We start from the raw sequence: 21,172 nt of genomic DNA, 5'->3' as shown, positions 1-21,172 counted from the left end.
CCCAACCCATTTAGAGCAGAAATTACAATTTAATGCATTAGCAGCCACACACTTTAGTTTAGGTATTGTGGTAGCGTTTTCCTCAATCGCAAATGCAGTAAGATTGAAAAGATTCCAAATTGCATTTTCACTAAAGACACATTGTAAATATAATTACTTTAATTTCATACTAAACCCCCTCAGGAAAAAAAGAAAAGAAAAAAAACCCCAACACCACACAGCTTAAATGTTACATAATATTTATTTGGAACACAACTGGACAAGATCATTCAACTACACAATAGCAGAGAGGTCACTCTTTCTTCAACTCCTGAATCTTATTAGAGTAGGTCTGGACAGTCCACAGGACTTAGGTCTCCCTGATCAGCTTGGTGAGCTTCTGGATCTTTGTCTTGGTAGACATGTCCACATACTTATCACCAATGCTCACGATCATGCCCCCAAGAATAGAGGGATCAGACTGAGGGAAGGAGGAAGAGAAAAACACGCATGTGAAATTTCAACGCATATTAAACCCATGTATTATAATAAATATAAGAAATCACTTTGATAGAAGCAATTTATTGCACGTGTTCTTTTTCACAAGGATGAGCAGACGAAAAAACATGCGAGCAGATGACAAGACAAAACATTCAATGTTTGTCAAAGTTTCACACTCATTTTCTTTTAAACTTTAGAAAAAAACAAAACATTATGCTAACCCGAATACCCCCTTTAAAAACCTACTCATCTTAATTTTTAATTTTGAAGTGCCGATTTTAAAGAAGCCCTCCCTCTGGAACAAGCCTTCCTACCTTGGTCTCAAGCTTAATAGTTTCTCCCTTTGTGATGAAACCATTCAGTGCCACCTTCAGCTCTGCAAGATTAGCTTCATCCAGAGGCTGTTCAGACATTCAGCATAAAAACACACAATAAAGACACTAAAATAAAGATTTTATTCAAAATGAATCAAACACATTATGCAGAGCAGAAATATTTAAAACAAAACATTTAATTTAGAAGTAATATTAAGGTAAAAAAAAAAAAGTAATATGTACAAAGCAAGCAAACAACCATACATGTATGCACAGCTTACCTGAGCAGTGGTGACTGAGCATGTGACCTCTCCTCTGTGGGCACTCATCATTTTGCCAAAGGCTGCAATGACATCAGGGGTCAAGGTCAAGCGGCCATTTTCTGCCAGGACATCTGTAAATCAAAATAATAGAAAAATATGCAGATATATAATACAATTTGTTCTTGAACTTATAAATGCAACAAATATTAATTTCAGTGTGTATGTCTTTTTTTAACAGTATAGGACACTCCCTCTTCCAGACTTCTACAATGTGATTAAAATAACAGTACTTTTCAGTGAATCAATGAAATGGCTGAACAGAAAACTCACTGATGAAGTTAATGGTGATGGGGGAGAGTTTTGCCTTGATCAAGAAATCAACGAAAGTCTTCTGTTTGACACTGCGCTTGATATGGGGGTTCATCACAATACCAGACAGCTTAGGATCCTTAATCAGGCTCTAGGAAGAGGGAAAATGACAAATCCAGAACTTATTGAAGCACTGTGTAAAGCAAGCAGAAACAAAGAGAAATTTAAAGGGAAACTCACAGTCACACGTCCAAGTTCCTGTTCAACCTTATCAAGGTTCTTCTGCTTGCTGGCAGCAGAGAACAGGGCAGTAGCATAGCGTCCCTCAACCCCATAGACCTGGATAGGAGGCTGAAGAAACACACTACAGTAAGTATTGTTATCAAAAAAAGCCTGTAACTACTATGGCTCTATATCATGGTATATATACAGTTAATGCATTAGTATTAAACTATCGAGTTAAATCAACAGCTAAATAACAAATGGAATACTATTACAACACCACTATTTCACTAAAACACCATGATTACTAATATCAGTACTGAAAAATTCTACACAACACATATACTGTGTAAGACACTTTTAGAATATTTGTTCTTTTATTTTATGACATTGATAGTTAATATATGGTTTGGGTATTTTAGGTGAAACTGTGGTTACCATGGTAACTTTTATAGGCATTGGAAAAATGATGCATTTGTTCTTTTGGTATGAAATCAATAACTTTTTACCTTGATAAGTTTTGCTACTGGTCGGATCACAGACGTGCTAAAATGACGCACCTGTAGAGAAACAGAATAACTTGAAGGCAGATTTGACAAATATAACAGACTTTCAATGACACGACCTGGTCCTAAATATAAATAAACGCTCTTCACTTCAGTATTGTCATTTATTGCGTCTCAAAACCTACTAAACTACATGATAACTTAACTTCTATAGATTTTAAAACGTATGTCCAGTCACATTTTCAGCATTGTATGCGTCATGCATGTGAAAAGCAAAAACTCGTTAGTTAGGTCCTAGTTTGCATAACTCTTAAATGAATTAATTATTTATACATTATTAACTTGATAACGGGTTATTAAGATCTCACAAGAGCACAGGGTTTGAATCACTGTCTATGTTGCGGATTAGATACTGCCTGTCAAGGCCTCGTTCAGTTATCAGACAAATCATCTTGGCTTAAACCTGTCAAATATTTACAGTTTCAAAAGATCACATAGATTTAACTACACGAAGCCAAACAGCTCGTGGTTTTCCATACAACTGTCAAGGTTTTTAAAATGTCATACCTGCTGGCCCAGTCCAAGCGCTGCCATTTTCTCCTGCGACTGTGTAGGTCAAAAGCACTGCGCATGCGTGCAAGTCCTGGAAGAAATACGCAAGAGCTGCGCTTATGCATTTTGGGAAATGTAGTTAGTCATATCAGTGGAAATTTACTCGGAAAGATCACGGGATAGTTAACTAATAAAGCGCTTTGGAAACAGCTTTAAATATTTATACAACTGTTTTTTTTCTTTGGGACAATATACCTTATATAAATCTACAACATGTGTAAAACGTCTTCAGTTAAAGCCTTGAGCTATTTGAAATGTAAAATAAAGTCTACTTATTTGGTGTAAAAATCTCCAAATTATATCTTATAATTATCTTAATAAAAATTAAATAAAAATGTAGGTTTACCAAACCTGATATAGGCTAATGGTATTAAAGAAAGCTCGGACTGCCCTTGATCATTAATGACAACATAATCTCAGCTGATTTCGAATAGCATATCTTATGTTTGCAATTTAATTTCACTGCAATTTTTCATCTGTTTTTTTGTGTTTAGATATGCCGGTGCAGCTCCTCATGAGCATTTCAGCGGCATATGACATCATGTCACTAAATTACCCAGATCACTCACTGGATAGGCCTTGATAACGATAGAACATAACCAATGATTAGTTGTGTTTACTTATGTTTTTTATTCAGCTTCAAATTGTAGGTGGACACTTCAGGTGCACGGTGCACCTGTGGGGTGATAGGGATTTGGATCTGTTAGACTAGAATTCTATTTACTTATAGCTAATTCGCTAATTAATTTAGGCTACTTTAGCTAAGAGGCTTTAGGCTAAAATAGATTTCTGTGTTGGATGAAATGAAAGTATGCAATAATAAACTACGGGAAAAAAAATAAAAATAAATAAAACATTTGTAAAGAACATTCTTAATGAGCATTGTAAACCCCACTGCTCAGGAATCGTATGGTGCATTTCCAGATTGTTCTTTTCACTGCAAAACCTAAGAGGCTTAGAATGAGCCCTTCCAAAGACTGTGTCTCGTTTAGTTCTGAAGCCGGGTTGATCTTGGCTAAAGAAAGGGGATTTCTGGCAGTTTCCAGTAAAGTAAGGGACTACAAGAGGTGAAACGTCATGAAACAATAGCTCTTGTGATTTATAGTAGGCGAGGCGTGACTTAATATGCAAGTGACCGCCTTGCGGCACGTCACGTTTACTTATAGGCTACAGACCAAATGTAAAAGGGTGTGTACAGCGGAAGAAGATAAGGGAGTAGATGGATGTTTATAAAAAGCGCGTTTGCAGCACCATTCATTCCTAAGGACTGAAATCTACCATTACTGAACGTTTAAAGACCTTTTGTGCGAGCGAACATATCCTGCACCCTTCTGCGTCGAAGCTGTCAGACACTGATGGAGAGGATCACCTCGCTTTGAGCAGTTCGCTCATTCTAGGAACACGCGCTAATCAATTCTTTATTTCAAGACTATAGCCTATCCTAAAAATGGTAAGTTGTAGCCATCTCAAGTGTAACCATTGTATTAGACAGGAATTGAGAAGTGAACTGAATCAATGATCCGAACAGAATTGCAAAGTGACTGTATTTGTAGCGGCGTAGAAATGCTTCATATTCGAAGAATTCGGTCATTTAGTAGTCAATATATGCACAATAAATATTAAATCTTCTAAGGTAACTTACTGTTTTCCAAACGACATGACGCAGCAGAGGCTACGTCTTGAATTAAAGGGATAGTTCATTTAAAATTGAGCAAGGAGGCGTGACAGCTCGGTCCCCATCCACTTTTATTATTTTAGATTATTAAAATGAATGTGACTGGGGCTTTTCGGAAGAACGTCATACAGGTTTGGATGGGTAAAACAAATGTTTGTCGAAAACGACCAGCACTTCAACTGGTCTGACTGTTGTTTAGGCTACTAGGCTATAAAACAAAAAATATTGTTCTGTCGTTATGTCCTGTACGGCGAACTCTGCTTTCCAGAAATTTCGCAGGAGTCGCAGTGTGTTTGAGTTGTAGTTGGTGTTTAAGCAACAGCGTAAAATTCCACGCATAATGAATCACATTTTTTTAAACAGGACATGTTAATAAGCAGCTGTAGGTCTTTGTTTTAAATTTTTTTTTAAATTTAGTCACCCATTCTTGAATAAATGGTAGGTCTCTTTTGTGTTTACTGTCATGTATTTTTTTCAAATATATCTTTTTCAATAAGTCGTTGCCATTGGTTACAAGAGCACATCTGAAGGTGGTGTGAGGTGAATTGTCTAGCAGTGGAAATTTTCCTCCTTGCTCACCCCTCCTCTAAAGGCCATGTCTTGGCCTTTCTTTTTTCTTGGCCAACCGGAGGATCCATACAGAGATTATCCCAGTCTGGTTGGTTGTTGTTAGATTTAATGGGATCCTTCATCCAAAAATGAAAATGATGTCGTCATTCACAAATTTTTTATGACTCTTTTTCTGATGTGGAACTCAAAAGAGATGTTAGGCACAATGTTACAGACTGGCAGTCAAGGTCACAATTCACTTTCATAGCCGAGACTTGTCATTCTGCCTACCATCTGTTTTGTGTGTTTGCTGTGCCAACATGGAATGGACCCCATGATTTCAACTCAGTGTCTGGCCCCCCTGAGAAATATAAATGCCCCCCAAAAACGTGCGTCTTGGCGCCAGGCCTGTCTCCACCTAAGAATGAGAGTCAAACTAATTTTGGAATTATGTGAGGATCAGTAAATGATGAAATAATTAAGGTTAACTGTCCTGCTCAGAGGGCATCTGTTTACAGTATTGTCTCAGTATTTTGTAATTTGTGATATGTTGTCAGTTAGGCTAAATTTATAGCACTGATGTGCATCTGCAACCTGACAACATCATCACAAGTCGTGTCATACAGTGACAGTGTCATGGTGGTGCTTTGTTACAAAGATAAGGCCATAATGAAATGTACTGTTGTAATAATTTCTTAATGTGTATAATTTTAGAAAGGGTAGGGCATAATAATTTACCTGGTTTATAAAAAGCCTGGTCTATGAAAAGTAAAGGAAGGAGTAGTGGTGGACTTTTTTGTTTGTTTTTCATCGTGTGGCTTTAACCAAGATTGGGTAAAATGAAGACCGCTAGTGAGAGGGGCAACAGTCAGAGCAATTTTGTTTGGTAAGGGTTGCATATGGGTAAGTGTTTGTATTGTTCTGATATGTGATATGCATACTGAATGAGTTGCAGGAGAAATTTCTTAGAAATACCAACAAGTGGCAGTAGTCACTCTTGTTGACGTTCCTTAATTTTTTGCTTATTGGGATAAGCATCAGGTAGTGTGCGTTACCATGGATTACTTTTAAATCTTTCTTTCTAATTTCCGCTTTAAACCTCAACATTAATATAACCAGTGTAGTGTAGTGTTATGCAATAATCTGCCCTATGGTTCACAAGGAATTAGTGCCTGAAGTCCAAGCTGGTATAGTTTTCAGGTGGCAGAGCAGTGAATTGGGAAGTGAGTGATGCGGCACATTTGCGTATGTCTAAGTTGCAACCATTGAAGTCAGACGATGATGACTGGGAGACAGAGATGTAACAACTTCCAGTCTAAAAAATTGTTGAAATGTTGAAAGTGAGGTCTAAATAAATTTGGGGAAAATAATTGTTTTCATGAAGCTTGAAAGGAGAAATCGATTATTATGATGATGGTTTGCTTGTTTTATCATTTGGTTTCATTGTTGATCACCCTATTTGAAAATGGAGACTTTATTAAATGGTGTCTTTGTTTTTTTTATTGCTGTTATTAATTTCTTTAGAGATACACTGATATTAAAATCCTGACTGTGATATGCTGATAATTATTTCCATGTTATGGCTGACAACTGATAAATTGGCTAATACCAAAATTCAATACTATTTTGTTTAAATAAATAAGATAAACACTATGAACTGATTGCCATAATTTTAAATGCAACTCCACATTAGAATGTACTGCATGAAAAATATTTATTTTGAAATTCACTGAAGATTGCATTTAACAGTGTTATTCGTTTTGTTTTAAATATTAAGTGAGGCTAAATTAATCTACTGTAAATGTAAAAATTGTGAAATGAGCATGTGCAATTAAATATCCAATATTGTCCAATACCGATAAATTAATAATGGCCTGGTTTCTCAGATAGGGCTTAGATTAAGCAAAAAGTAGGCCTTAGTTAAATTAAGACATTTAAATAGCTTTTATAAACGTGCCTTAGAAAAAAAAAGAATTACTGTCTTGCTGTGTGCATCTTGAGGCCAAATAATGTCACTAAGACAGTTCAAACATCAATTTTAGTCTGAGACTAGGCTTATGCCTTGTCCGTGAAACTGAGCATAAATGTATGCATATTGTCTATGTATATTTGTTCAACAAAATAACAACTGTAACAATGTTATAAAAAAAAATCTTTATCAAAATGTTATTTTCCCCTTTTTGTGGTAATTAAAGTCAGTGCATAGTAATAATGAATGATCTACACACTTGATCTAATGCATGCCATGTCTCTCTCTTTCTTTCTGTGTTTGCTGTCTTGCAGGAATGTAAACTCTTGCCATTTCTAGACCAGAAGCCAGAGACATCCTCCCCAAAATAACTCTTGTGCTTCATGAGAGCATCGTTGGATTACCAATCATATCTAAACCAAACACAAACAAAATAGATATTCATCTGACAGATGGCGAATGATTCCGTTTCCTTCTAGAAAGACAGCAAACCAAAGGAAAAAGAGATTTTATGTGCATTTGCTTGCATCTTTACTCAAATACACCTATTTTTTTCAGACAATTGAATTTTGAACTGTGATAGTAACTTAAACATGATACAAACAGGACCCATGATGGAGGCGGCAGATATTGCAGTTGTTGCACTTTATTTTGTACTTTTGCTTGTAATTGGTCTGCTCGCCATGTGGAAGTCCAACCATAGCACTGTCAGTGGCTACTTCCTGGCAGGTCGAAATATGAATTGGGTGGTGATAGGTGCCTCACTCTTTGTCAGCAACATCGGCAGCGAGCATTTCATTGGTCTCGCTGGTTCTGGTGCAGCAAGTGGTTTTGCAGTGGGCGCCTGGGAGTTCAATGCCCTCCTTCTTCTGCAGCTGCTCGGCTGGGTGTTCATCCCAGTCTACATCCACTGTGGAGTTTACACCATGCCAGAGTACCTCTCCAAGCGCTACGGAGGAAAGCGGCTAAAGATTTACTTTGCTGCCCTCTCACTTCTGCTGTATGTCTTTACTAAACTTTCAGTGGACTTGTACGCAGGAGCTCTTTTCATTCAGGAGTCTCTTGGCTGGAATCTATACCTGTCAATCATCTTGCTTATCACTATGACTGCCTTCCTGACAGTGACCGGTGGACTGGTTGCTGTGATCTACACAGACACTCTACAGGCTGTGCTCATGATTGGCGGTGCATTGACCCTTACCATCATCAGTCTGGTCAAGGTAGGCGGTTTGGAAGGGGTGCGGGAAAAATACATGGAAGCAGTCCCCAACGTCACAGCCATCCTGGCTAACAGCAACTTCAGCTTCCAGTACACAAACTCCTGCCGAATCCATCCAAAGCCAGATTCTCTTAAGCTCCTACGAGGACCGCTTGATGAGGACATCCCTTGGCCGGGCTTCCTGTTGGGTCAGACACCCTCATCCATTTGGTACTGGTGTGCAGACCAAGTCATCGTCCAGAGAGTATTAGCTGCCAAGAATATTGTCCATGCTAAAGGCTCCACACTTATGGCAGGAATTCTTAAGGTCCTTCCCATGTTTATCATCGTTATTCCAGGAATGGTCTCACGAATATTGTTCCCAGATGAGCTGGCGTGCATCGGGCCAGAGCACTGCATGGCTGTATGTGGCAGTCAAGCTGGCTGTTCCAACATCGCCTACCCTCGGTTGGTCATGAACGTGATGCCGGTGGGTCTACGAGGGTTGATGATGGCTGTGATGATTGCTGCCCTCATGAGCGACCTGGACTCGATTTTTAACAGCGCTAGCACCATCTTCACATTGGACATTTATAAAATGCTGCGTATACGTGCATCCTCCCGTGAACTGGTGGTGGTCGGCAGGTTGTTTGTGATCTTCATGGTGACTATCAGCATCGCTTGGGTGCCAGTCATTATTGAGATGCAAGGTGGCCAGATGTACCTGTACATCCAGGAAATTGCTGGATACCTCACACCTCCCATTGCTGCCCTCTTTTTACTCGGAGTCTTCTGGAAACGTGGCAATGAGACCGGCGCATTTTGGGGCGGTATGACTGGGTTTGTGCTAGGCACCACCCGCCTCTTCCTCGGCTTTGTATATCGTGAGCCAAGATGTGACCAGCCTGATGAGCGTCCAGCTTTCATTACTCATGTCCACTACATGTACATTGCTGCTGGGCTGTTTTGGATTTCTGGGCTGGTGGCTGTGGGTGTCAGTCTGTGCACGTCAGCGCCAGAAGTGGAGAAGATCAAGCGTACCACAATCTGGGGCTTGAGAGAACTTAAACGGCTTCCTGTGATTGAACGAGAAGAGATGTACAAACTCACTAATGGCAATGGTGTTCTAAAGAAGGATGTGCCTGAGGATGTCCAGAAGGAGAGATGTCTTGATGGGGTTGACATGAAACTCCTTATGCCCTCGCCTTGTGACCAAGATCCCGAGACCCCCAGCACAGAGGCATCCACACCAATGGAGCTGTACGGCAATGGTCATGCAAAGCTTGTGAAACGGAAGGCTGAAGGCAAGCGTGATGAAGAGAGCTGCCCTCAAGTATTTGACTGGATTTGTCAAAAGGAGAACATGTCTGTTGTCAATCCTAAAGTCATTGAAGAAGATGAAGGAGCTGTTCGTGAAATGCTTTATGAACCCCCTAAGATCAAGCTGTTACTTAACTTAGGCCTTGTATTGGTTTGTTCACTGGGTGTTTTCATGTTTGTGTACTTCTCCTTGTAATCTTAAGACCTGTGTGAAAGACAGCACATTTTTATGATCTATTTGTTTTATAAGCCATTTAGGATCTGTGATATTTACAGTGTCATTTCTTTTAGGGACTCTAAACATTTTGAATAATTCTGATAGAAGTTATTTATTGTTTCTCCTTGGCTCTGTGTCACACCTCCTTCAAAATATTTAAACTCTTCTTTGTGGTATGTTGTTGACCAAATGCATTATTGAAACAGTAGCTTTTGTATAGTTTATGGTTGGTCAAGTTAAGCAACTGTAGGATTTACTGTTTTTCTCCTTGGTGAATTTTGCCTTAATTTTGTCACTCATGTAACTGGAATCGTATTTCCAAAGTTTTATGTTAAATGGAAATTGTGAAAATTATTAATATTAAGTGAAAAAAAGGGGGACATTTATCACAAGATTCAAAGATTTTATTTAAAATATATATATTTTGCATAAAAAGATGCCATATCACTAAGGTGTTGTGTCGTCTGATTAAACCTGGTACCTTGCTGTACATTCCCAAATACAAGTAAGTCTATTTAGGTCCATTAATGTAAATTGTAACTGTAACTCTGTATGTAATTTTGTGTGTTTCTGAGTACTTTAATTTCTTTGTATTTAGAGCTACTTTAAAAAACACCCAAATGCCTTTAGTGCAGAGCATAAGCTGTAAAAACCCTGCTTTATCTTCATTTTGGGAATAATGATTTCCATTACGCGAGAGTAGATGTTAAAACTTCATGCTGATTTGTACTCGGCTTTCGCCAAGATAAGCACCAACTAAGACGTAGCTTTACAGTAACCTATGCTTCTCCATCCATTTACGCTTCTTTCCAAATGGTGATGTGAATCTCCTTCTGTCTGGTGTTAATAGCTGCAGTGTATTTGCACACACAACGGCTGCAACCACAGTGCGGTCCCCTCATGACAAAATTAATGTGCAAAAGACTCCCAATATGTTATCGCTCCAAAACAAATCAGCTATAAAATGTAACTGGTTATGTGGATGTTACTGAATGACCCTCAGAACCACCACAGGAAAGATTCAGAGAACACTGTCATTAATGTTGTAATCTGATATAATGATATCCCAAAACAGGTTATTTCGACCGGGATGTCCAATTTTGATTGCTGCGCAAAAATAATATCTTGTTCTTCTAGAAGAAGAATTTGAGTATGGCTGCAGTAACAGGCATTATCTGTTGTTGATCTGCTGTTGAATGCTCTATTTGTTCAGATAAATGGGAACTGGTGGATGGCCTTAGTGAAATGAAATGGGCGTGAGAGATTTTGTAAACAGATTTTTTTAAGTGCAAGCTCATAATGTTGTATTTATACTTTGACATTCAAGTCCATAATTTTAATGAAAATTTATCCCAAAGGTGCAACAAAATAATTTTGTCTTCATTCAGAAGAGTTATGCCAAAAAAGATATTAGGAAGAGGTGCAACATTTATTTTGTATCTCCTACTTTTTTATCGGACTTCAAAAAACCTTAAGTTATCATACCCAAATAAAATAAACTGGGGTTAAATTGGCTGATTATTATTTTTACATTTTAAAATAAAAATTTATATTTTTAAATAATTTTTTATACAGATACTATCTTTGTATTGGAAAAGAGATACATCAATCAAAAGAAAGTTCAATAGAGACCATGTTCATTTATGCTTCTTTTCCCCAAATTACTGATTTGGTTTTGGTACTCTTATGGTCTTTTTTTATTGTTACTGGTACTTTTATGGTCTTTTTTATTGTTACTGGTACTCTTATGGTCCTTGTCAATCTTACTGACGTGATTACCATTTCTTTGCAGGTATCAGTTCATTTTATTCTGGTTCATAGCATTTACACTAACTGAATCACTTAGTCAATACTGTGGTTGACCTCAATCTCAGAGTGAGTATAGTTATATTATTGCTTAAGCTGTAATGAATTAACTAAAATGTAAAATTACAGAATTTGGGAGTATCTGCTGTGATTATCTGAGGCCTAATTGATTGATCCAAAACTGATATGATCTCTGGTAATACCATACCAACTACTATACTTGCTTAGGGGGTGGAAGTGATTGTTGGTTTTGGATACACCACAGATTTTCAAACCAACACCCAAAGCTTTTGAATATTTATCCATGCATTTAATAGTAAAATGATGATGAGGTTCTATCTTCTTTTCTCTCTTTTTTTAAGGCACTTCTATGTTGTTTGTGTTTGATAATGTGAATTTTAATAGACTGTTACTTTACTTCATTTAACGTCATCCTCTAAGGTACTTTTTTAACATGGCCTTTTATGACAACAAAAGGGTTTTGTGATTTATTTGATTTTAATGGATTTTGTTTTGCATTCGTATTGAATGGTGTATAGATTCCAGATCTTTCTTTTGTGCTTTATAGAGTGTGTACATCTCTTAACGTTCCTTATGTTGCATAAAAACGGGCTTCATCAATTCACTGTGAAACTTTTCATAAGCTTAAAAGATGCATATGGAGTTTTTTGCTTTAATCTCTGTTCTAGTCAGACATACACAAATGATTTGTACATTTGCTACTTTTATTATCAAAAGTTGTGGATTAATAAAAAGATCATTCATTTGAGAACGACAAACTGCGTGAGCTTGGTTATTTGACTTTAAATCTTGTAATATATTGTATCATTTACTTGCATGTTTTTATTAATTCATCTGTCATATTCCAAACAACTGACTTTCATATTCCAAACAACACCGTTTTAAAATGACATTATACAGTTTTGTTTATCAGTGGCTCCTTAATGTCTTGTAGAGATGATTATCCTGTGTTTTATGACATTCATTAATTTGCCATCAACATAATGCATAAAGTAGTAAACATAATGCACACTTTAGTCCTGTTGTTTATGCTTATTAATATTCTGCATAAATATGCTAATCCATCTACAATATGAAGACAATTAGGCCTACTCACATTAAACACATATGCTATGAGAATCATCCATTGCACTAATATTCTCTGGTAGGCTATATTAGGCTTATGCACATGGTGCATCACACTAGATATATGTTTCCATACACCTATTTTTATGCACATTTTGGCATATCGCATAAAAAAAAACACTTGATGAAAATGCCGTAAGCATAAATTTATTAAAAACTCGCTCAATTCAGTCATATATTTTTTATCCGATAAGAAGCCATGCACATAAACTACGATGGAAACACATTTACTGAAAAAAATCCTCAATACACATCAAAGAAGTCATGTGACTTTGCGCGATTGTTCTGAAATAATCGGTGGGGGGCTCAGTCGGGTAATAGGTGAAAAACAGTATCCCTATGTGACAAACGAGGTATCAGAAATCACAGTACTCATAAAAGAGAAGGAAAAAAGTACCCGGATGACCTACTTCAGTGAGATTCTGAAGTGTGCGCATATGATAGACACTTTACTATCCAATCAATGAGGCCAAGGGAGAGAACTTGTGAATGGCAGTAAACTGACGCTAGTAGATAACATGATAATGTCAACAATGCAAATGTAGTAGGCCTACATCCAATTACATTCTTACTACACATTCATATAGAATATATTAGCTATGTTTGCTATGATTACAGCCAATGATTTGCCAGAGGTGTTGTTAGGATACACTAAACGAGCTAATAGTTTAAAGGTGGGATATGTGATTCTCTTTTTTGTCCATTTTTTCAAAATAACTTGAAATCCTATTCCTAACCCACTTACAGCACTGAGTTAGAAGTGCTGAAATGAAAACTAAGCAATTTAATCATCTGTGGAACGGCAGGACTCGAAAAAATCCATCCAATCATTTCCAAGACCATCTAGAATCATTGGACAGTAAGTTCGTCAATCAAACGGACGTACTCCCTCCCCCCAGCACGCGTGACCCCCTTCGTGTGCATACTCAAAGCTCGTGACGCGTATGTGTGTATCTCGTCAGTAAAGCCGGTTCCGTGATTAGTAGTAAATCGTCATTACAATCTCTCGCGCATCTGAGTTTTCGCTCGTGCATGATTGCGCGTCCATATTCTTCGAATGGGTGGAGTCAGAGCCAGCGTTGGAGGAAAGAAGGTAGGACCATTTGAATTGTGTATTTTCAAAATTTGCCGGTCGTTTTCCAAATCACATACCCAACCTTTAAGTAGCCTATTTTTGTTATGTTTCTGTTTTACCTTGAAGTCTTTAATCGTATCTGAAACGTCTGGCGAAATGTATGGTAGCATAATAATATTAGCCTAATTATAAACTACTGTGGTGAAGGCAGCAGTAAACTTTACTAGTTTGCAGAAGCACTTCTAATCTGGCTAGACTTGAATTTCTATGTTTCCAAAATTGCACGCATGCATGGAAACATGTTAATGTACTTTAAATATATTTGAATGATTATCTTAACAGGCCATGATGAATTATGCATGTGATAACCAATATAATGTATATAGCTAGGCCCATTCTTTTCCAAAGATCACTTCTGCCAGTAAATATCCCTACACCAGACAAAAACAGACACTTTTAATACTGTCTAATAATTTTATAATACGGGCTTTGTTGTAAATGTCATTTTATTATATTTTTTTGATTAAATGTGTCAGTGGCAACGGCTGGTATCACTGGGATTTCATAAGCAGAGCAGACTTTCATTAAAATATGGCTTCCCAAGACCCTGTGTAAAGTGTTAATGTATACATATTACAGTACCTACCCGTAATATGAAGCGTTACCTAAATATGAAGATGGAATTACATTTACAGTAGATTTGTTTGTGATACATAGGCTTAATATTTAAAGTAATTTTCTCTTACGCATAATTGGCTATGTTGATCATGGGTTTCCCGCAGCACTTTGTAACTAAGGCGGCCACCCAGGGGCGTAATTTGTGGGGGGGATGGGGGGGGGGTATAACCCCCCCAATATTTAAATCTATGCATTACAACCCCCCCATTATTTATACCATGATCACAATATCAGGAGGCATACCCAAACTTCAACCCCCCCAATGTTCAAACCAAATCTACGCCCTTGCGGCCACCTAAGCAACACACACCTGCCGCCTTAACTACGTCGTCAAAAAAAATTATATGAGCGATATCCGCCGAGTTACTCTGTCTTGTTTTCTCCCTTTCAATCTTTAAATATGTGATAAGCCTTCGTGTTCGTTCGCTTCAGTCTTGTTATCAGCGCGTTCTTCCGCAGAGGCGCCAAGCACGTCAGAACAAACAGAAGACAGGGTGTGGGTGTGTGTGTGTTTGTGTTCATCTCAGCCTCATTAGTCTGTCACTGCTCGTCAATGTCAGAATATTTGAGATGACCAATCAAATCAAAGTAGGCGGGCTTTATGTTCGCAGTGCGAATTTTACCAAATAAAGGTCTCTGCAGGACAGTAATAGGAGTTACCAGATCAGTGGGCGACAAAGGGGCGTTTTCAAGCGCGTTACCTGATTTGCCCATGTCACAGTGAGGGTAGGTTTAGGGGCGGGGTCAGGTGAAAGGCATCATTTTCATTGCATGATTTAGAAACAACCACCAGTTTGAAAACGCCCACAAATTTAGAAACAACCACTTTTGTTCTGTAGAGACCCCATACTCAATTTTAGCAGAGCGACTCGACTTGCTTCAGTTTATGGTCGGTCAAGTGTATAATATGTAAGTTGCTAAACTAAACATTTCCTATTTGACAGTTTTTTTAGGTCATAAATGTTAAACGAATCACAAAAATAACCAGGCAAACTAATACACTTTTGTCTATTTTCGCCATTTTGAGCTGAAAATAGACCACTATGTGATGTTAGGTTAGCCTCATAATTAGTCTACTGTCATTGAGGGGACAAGACACATTAATCAGGGTAACCGTGGGTAACCGATCTTAAAAGCATTGAAAAACAATCTCAAATTAAGGCCTTAAAAGCCTTGAATTTGGTACAAAGTCTTGGATTTCGATACAAAGGTATTAGATATTTTTGCCTTTACTAGGATTTACAAGGATTAAATTCATACCATAACAAAATTAACTGTTACTAAAAATGCATGCAACGTTGAGTGCACCTCGCACTCCACGTCATAGGAGAAAGCGCGAAAGCGTGCGCACCATTACTATGGTTACTAGGCAAGTAAGTTACAGAACAAGATAGTAATGTTAGCCAAGCGTAGTTTGTCGTCTGAAATAGGAAAGTTTCAGTTTAATCCGCTGTGGCCACAAATGCCAGAATTCAATAATTTAACCCCCAAATCAGAGCTTTTCTGTTAAAAGAACTTGTTTTCTACCCGGTCTTTTCAATAGTAGCTAGCAACCATGCGCACGTGCTCTCTACACTGCTCAAGAAGGCGGGTGATCTGAAAACACAGATTAAACGATTAAAGAGTCTCTCTGCAACGGATTGAAGCGCGCGTCCGTGTGATTCGTGAAGACTGTGCGCGAGTCACAACAGAACACTGTATCCGCGCCACTGATAGCAGAAGCACGATTTTTAAACGATTTTTAACATTGCCTATTTATTGAACATTGTTTTATTTGAGGAATTATTTATTTTTTAAAGGTTTTACAAAGGTAAAAAAAATGAAATGGAAAAATTGATTAAAGGTGGCAAATATTGTCCCTTAATGGAAAAGGTGTGACTGCAGTCTAAGTGGAAGAGGGGTACGGCACTCTAAAAAATTGGAGAACCACGGAACTACGGAAAAGGGATATGTAGAATTGCACAAGTGCTACTGCTAAAGAGTGCAATGTCAATAATTTCTCATAATCTTAATTGAATTGGCCTAGAGAGAATAATTATTATGATTATTAAAAAGATATAAGACTCAAGTTTCAGTATTTGTCTTTATTTGTGTAAGGAGTTATGCAATTCCAACCCCACCCCCACACCCACCATGTGGACAAATGCTGCTTTCCCGAGAATTTTCGGTTTCTGTGTTAGCACCCCCCCACCTCCACAATGGTTTCATAGGGGCACTGGAACAATATCATTCATAAAACGCATTAAACTTCAGTTTATAAAGACGTGAAACTCACCGAGTGGTCTGGGGTGTTCACTGATATAAAAATCGCTGCAAAAAATGCTTTCCAAGAGATGTTTTACCATTTGTTGTAAAACTGTGGACCTATTGTTCCAAACGCCTCAAAACCGGACATTCTTCCGTTGAGAGCTTGAATAATAGACACTCCAGCCCAGTTGGTGGCGATAATGCACCTTTGCCAATGTTTGGATTGCGTAGCCTACGATACCGCGACTGCTTAAGACTACAGAAAGAATACAAACAACCCCATTTCCGTTTCCAGCGGCGGAGTAATACCGTACCTCACAGAACATCCAATACAAGTCAATGGAGTTGGACAAAAACTACGATAAAACCTGTTGGAAAGCATCTTTTGCAGCGATTTTTGTGTGAGCATATCAGTGAACACCCCAGACCACTCGGTGAGTTTCACGTCTTTGTAAACTAAGGTTTAATGCATTTTATGAATGATTCTTTCAGTCCCCCTATGAAACCACTGTGGAGGTGGGGGGGTGCTAATACAGAAACTGAAAATTATTGGGACAGCAGCATGTGTCCAAATTTCAATCTTAACCGTTCTATTTCATCAGAAACGATTTTAAAACAGGGCTTTAAGTGTAAAATACCGAACTTGTCCTTTAAACACTCATTGCATCTTCGCTTGACCTTGTTTCCCCTCTCTCTCTCTCTCTCTCTCCTCTCTCTACTGCATGACAGTTTGTATCTGCACAGTAGTTTTCCATTTAGATTTATGTTGGAATGGAGGTGACTGAGTGACTTGAGGTTGAAAATGCGTATAGGTGAATAATTGTTTTGCCCTAACTTCCACCTCGCACATGTTTGGTAAAGCCCTGCAGGCCGTTATTAGGGTGTGTCACTACTGGATTTGCTGTTGCTTTCTGGGAAAACAAAACAAACCCAAGGACAATGTTCCAAGAATCCATAGTGAGAGACTCTGTTTTGACTTTGTCCAAAATACTTGGCCATAATTTGGCAGATTATTCCATTTGACCTGTATGAGAGCATTCATGTCTAATCAAAGGGATGACCTTGAGTTCAGCATTGATAAGGAGGTTAAGGTTTGGACTTGCTATTTATCAATGAGCAATATTTTAAAAAGAGTCCTCAGAAACATAGTATTATGGCTGACTTATTGAGACTTTATGCTTGATGAGAGCAAATGCATAACTAGGCACTGTAACATGCAAAGGGAAGTCTGAAAGCATTAATTCAATAGACATTATTTTACTATTCAGTGCTTAACAGCATCTCATCATACAGAGCAGTTCTGTGAAAACACCTATTTATTTGTTACTGTGCCCTTTATTCTCGCTCTGTATTTCCTCCTGAGGTTGGTGCTGCTACTACTGGCAGTGGAAAAGTACTGGCAAAACAATACTGTGGGCTGCTCTTTGTTCATTGTTGCAGTCGGAGAGCAACAGCGAAGAACAACAAATCTATTTCTACATCTATTAGGCATGTGCATTTAAACTGACCACTTGACCATTATCTTCAGGACCAAAGGTCATAACTGTGGGAAGTGCACTCATGGCAGAATACGTCACTCCAGTTGATGAGAATGCACCTTGCATGCAAATAAGGTGCAACACATGCTGATTGTTAGTAACTGCAATTCAAAAACTAACATAACATGTTCTTTTACAAATCAATGTCTTTTGTTCTTTTACAAATCATCTAAATAAAAGAAATTGGGAGGAAAGGCACAGTTATTTTTAAAGAAAATGCTGCAATTACCTCCCAACTTCAATTTTAAATATTTTAGTTATTAGGCAATTTAGCCTACTTTATAAACTACAATGTTAAAATACAACTACTTAATTTACAGATTTTGCTTCAACTGGCTTTGGGGCACATACTATTAATAATGTGGTATCATTTTTATTTGCAAATAAAAAATCAGACAACCACTAGACTGCGGCATGATTCACCATAAAATGCAAATGACTCATGAATTTGATTATGAAATTACTATTACATAATGGCACATGCCTCACTCTTTTTTTTCAGTACTTGAGAACATTTTCAAGCATTTTATATTTGTATCATCCACAATTCCATTTCATTTATTTAAAACTCAAGGTTATGATTCTGTGTTTAGCTCAGGTGCCTTTAATACTACTCTAAACCTTTTATGACGTTTGGCAACTTAGTTAAAAGACATTTTTTTTAATAATTAAAAAGTAATATTATTTTAAACAAAAAATAAGATATTAAAACAAAATTATATTTAAAAAACTTAAGGGTTAATTTAAAAGTATTGTGATAAAAGTATTTTTTAAAACATAAATATTGATATTTTAAATATTGAATTACTTTAAAGTCCAGCAATTTTACAGTAATATAATTTGTTTCTCCCAACTAGTTATGATGATGTTATGGTGATGAATACCATATGTTGTGTACTGTATATTGTGTATATCCACTGTGTAAATACTTTCATATTATGAAAATACCATCTTTTTTTTGTTTGTAACTGTTTTATGTTGTGGGACATTAAGTAGTGCTCGGATGTTTGTTAAATTTCTTGAAGAAACAATTTTTTTTTTGTATTGCTCTGCAATGTATAAAAATGACAATTAACCTCAACATTGACTTGAGAGGTATTCTTCATTCTTGTGGTGGTATAATAACTAGTTAACTGAATCATATAACCTAACATTTGAATTCCTCGAAAACAACATCCTAGTCAAGGCTTAGGTAATGTAGTAATGTAAACCTGTCGCAAGCAATCACACACCAGGGCAGAGACACACGAAAAACAGCATTGTTCAGCATCTCATATGATGAATCTGTTCTTCTCCACCACAACCCACAGCAAAACAAACACGGATGCCACACATTCCCAAAATTTTATATAGATGGCCAGTTAGGCGGTTCCGCTGTGCAGGAGATTCTTCCACTAATGAAATCATTCCACAAAAAGGCATCTGAATGGAAAAGGGAAATATTTATTGATGCTGGTTTAATCAAGAGGCTTTAGGAGTGTTCAGGCCTGTGGTAACAGACCTAAGAGGAGCCACAATGATGCTCAGTCATCAGAGGACCACACTGGTTTAGCACAAGATGCAGAACTACTGATCAAGATTAGTAATGATGGATCATTGTACATTTTTATATCTGATGTTAAGCCCATGACTATTATTTGCTTAAAATCTCCATCTCATGCTCCTGTTTTTTCTGCTCCAGTACTTTGGAAAATTACATTACCCCACATCCCTCAGGTCACTTTATTGTGTTACGTGTTAAATGGCCCTTTTCATTCTAATCATTAGCCACACTTTTGTGATAAGATCCGTCTTCCTTATATTATAATTCATAATACAGCAGCATGCACCTACACTGGTTCTCTTCATTAATTACTGAAACGTGACATAATTAACAAAAATATTATCTATAAGCTAATTAACTATTAGCAAGTAAATATTAAGTTTAACATTGCCTAATGTGTTTTAATATGTACCATTTAGGCACTAATGTACACTTTTGGTACAAAAATGGACCTTTTGAAAAGGTGCCACCCCAGTGACACCTTTTCTTTCTGAGAATGTACAATGGTAAAAGTCAGAAGGGTGGAAGGTAAAGAGTTTGACACCCAGCGACAGGAACTGGGTGAGTCATGATGATGCCAGAAGGGACAGACTTCATGGAAAAATGCATAGTCTTTGTACTTTTTCATTTCTTTCATTAACCTTCTTAGAAGTTTATGTCTGTTCATATATAATAAAATCCAAGTAAAATCTATCTCACTTTAGATTTAATAAAAACTTGGCAAAGGGTCCAAGTTCAGAAACAATGAAAGCGTTAGCATCTAAAATGAGGCTATATATTTATATATACACATATAAACAACATAGCTTATAAATAAATTATTGTAAAGTACAAATTACAGTATTTAGAATGAGCGTTTTAGTGCGTGAGTGACTACGTTTACATGCAGCCAATTTTCGGGTTATGGTCGGGTTAAGGTCACTATTCGGGTTTCTGAAACATTAGGAATAACCCGTTTACATGCGTGAGCAGAGAGAGTTACTCCTGTATACATGGAATTGCAATATCCCGATGTAAACGGCGACGCACGGTTAGCGTCTGGACATACGGACAATCTTAAGACACAATATGCGATTCTTCTTCCTGTATCCAAAGACAACAACAAAACAGCAGCAGTACGCGGATAATGAATAGTTCGGGGGCAGATAGCGATCGCCTTTGTTTGCGCTTTGGTGCTGGTACTGACCTCGCTCTAAATGTATGCTGTGCCAAAGAGTATAGAAGTAACAAGAGGCGAAACTCCGTTGCAGTTTCGGTAACAATCGCTAGATGGCGCTGCTGTCACGCTGACGCCATTTTGGACTGAACCAACGGTTTTACCATTAGCACAACTGTACAGCATAATGTCCGGAAATAATTGGAAACTAAGAAAACAGTGTTCTGCCATCAACTGCAACAACTGCAGTGTACAACTAATCAACTAGCATTTCATAGATTCCCCAAAGATCCAGAGAGGTAAAGTAGAAAAGGTTTTTATTAACGTTAAAGTGAGCAGCGTACGTACG

The 21,172-nt window shown here is 37.6% G+C and overlaps 2 protein-coding genes across 2 annotated transcripts; one reads left to right on the top strand and one right to left on the bottom strand.

The window, feature by feature from the left end:
* Window positions 1–222: 222 nt before the first annotated feature.
* atp5po (ATP synthase peripheral stalk subunit OSCP) lies at window positions 223–4,387 on the bottom strand. Its single transcript, XM_077215470.1, has 8 exons — window positions 4,349–4,387; window positions 2,662–2,737; window positions 2,098–2,148; window positions 1,607–1,717; window positions 1,388–1,517; window positions 1,076–1,188; window positions 795–881; window positions 223–460 (listed from the first exon to the last, which is right to left on the bottom strand). Exons 2-8 carry the CDS (start codon window positions 2,686–2,688, stop codon window positions 350–352), a joined length of 630 nt encoding a protein of 209 aa, XP_077071585.1. The 5' UTR covers window positions 2,689–2,737; window positions 4,349–4,387; the 3' UTR covers window positions 223–349.
* Window positions 3,869–12,219, top strand: slc5a3b (solute carrier family 5 member 3b). The gene is made up of 2 exons (XM_077215449.1): window positions 3,869–4,156; window positions 7,214–12,219. The coding sequence occupies exon 2, from the start codon at window positions 7,493–7,495 to the stop codon at window positions 9,611–9,613; it is 2,121 nt and encodes a 706-aa protein (XP_077071564.1). The 5' UTR covers window positions 3,869–4,156; window positions 7,214–7,492; the 3' UTR covers window positions 9,614–12,219.
* Window positions 12,220–21,172: the final 8,953 nt, after the last annotated feature.

This window comes from Siphateles boraxobius, unplaced genomic scaffold (genome assembly GCF_051911475.1).
Source record: "Siphateles boraxobius isolate OS27281-9 unplaced genomic scaffold, OSU_SipBor_1 7, whole genome shotgun sequence".
NCBI lineage: Eukaryota > Metazoa > Chordata > Actinopteri > Cypriniformes > Leuciscidae > Siphateles > Siphateles boraxobius.
This window is presented reverse-complemented; position numbering and strand designations above follow the sequence as displayed.